The sequence below is a fragment of the Cucurbita pepo genome, unplaced genomic scaffold, assembly GCF_002806865.2.
Source record: "Cucurbita pepo subsp. pepo cultivar mu-cu-16 unplaced genomic scaffold, ASM280686v2 Cp4.1_scaffold004151, whole genome shotgun sequence".
NCBI classification, from domain to species: domain Eukaryota; kingdom Viridiplantae; phylum Streptophyta; class Magnoliopsida; order Cucurbitales; family Cucurbitaceae; genus Cucurbita; species Cucurbita pepo.
In genome coordinates, this window is record NW_019650139.1 from 1 (window position 1) to 877 (window position 877).

Here is an 877-nt window from a genome sequence, read left to right on the forward strand (position 1 = left end):
AGAATATTTGAGAGATTGATGCTTTAAGATATCAAAGTTGGATCGGTAGAATATGTCAAGAATTAGGAGTAGAATAAGTTTTTCATGTTTGATCTCTTCTGCATTGTTGCAAGGTTCATTTTCTTATTGATCATTCAATACTGATAGCTTTCCTTTTTTTGAATGCTTCAGAGTATTGCAGAAATGCTTCGTTTGAATGTTCCTAAGGCTCTGAAGTTAGCTTTCAACAATTTAAAGGATTCACAATACAAAACTCGAGATAGTTCAATAAACGATGTTGGTTTATTTGAAAGTGTTGAGATGTCCGTGCTACTTTGTAACGACGAGTTTATCTGTAAACTTAACAAAGAATGGAGGGACGAGGATCATGCCACTGATGTCCTGTCCATGTCACAGCATGTCCCAGAACTGAAGCTTCCAATTGTAAGAACTTGAGTAGAAATGAGTACTGACTAATGTCTTTGAGAATGATAAATGATTGACTGATTTTTGTATCTTCAGCTTATGTTAGGTGATATTGTCATTTCCGTTGAGACTGCTGCGAGGCAGGCGGAGGAACGGGGACACACACTCCTTGATGAGATTCGGATACTCCTGGTTCGTCACTTGATCGCCCTTTTTGTTTTAAGATAAAAGCTTAGAATTTTGCCCCTGCATCCATATGTTTGAGAACTAGTAACGTTGCTACTATTCACATAGCATACGTGCCTTTAGGGGAGCGTGTAAGACGAAGTTGGCGTTTAGTATGCGGGCATGATGGGTCCATGGGATTTGGTTTCATAATTAAAAGTTCTTGCACAATCTATACACAAACATTTTATTCCCAAGCTTCACATTCCCATGCAACACATACCAATAGGTCCAATATCACAATCAT

At 38.2% G+C, this 877-nt stretch overlaps 1 protein-coding gene across 1 annotated transcript; it reads left to right on the forward strand.

Moving 5' to 3' along the window:
• Positions 1-165: 165 nt before the first annotated feature.
• Positions 166-648, forward strand: LOC111787018 (endoribonuclease YBEY, chloroplastic-like). Its single transcript, XM_023667193.1, has 2 exons — positions 166-423; positions 502-648. Exons 1-2 carry the CDS (start codon positions 184-186, stop codon positions 631-633), a joined length of 372 nt encoding a protein of 123 aa, XP_023522961.1. The 5' UTR covers positions 166-183; the 3' UTR covers positions 634-648.
• Positions 649-877: the final 229 nt, after the last annotated feature.

Excerpts from the sequence above, each read along its gene's own strand:
- LOC111787018 (XM_023667193.1), top strand. The coding sequence starts at position 184 with ATGCTTCGTTTGAATGTTCCTAAGGCTCTGAAGTTAGCTTTCAACAAT. Across the intron at positions 424-501 it reads CAGAACTGAAGCTTCCAATT|CTTATGTTAGGTGATATTGT; the intron begins GTAAGAACTTGA and ends TTGTATCTTCAG.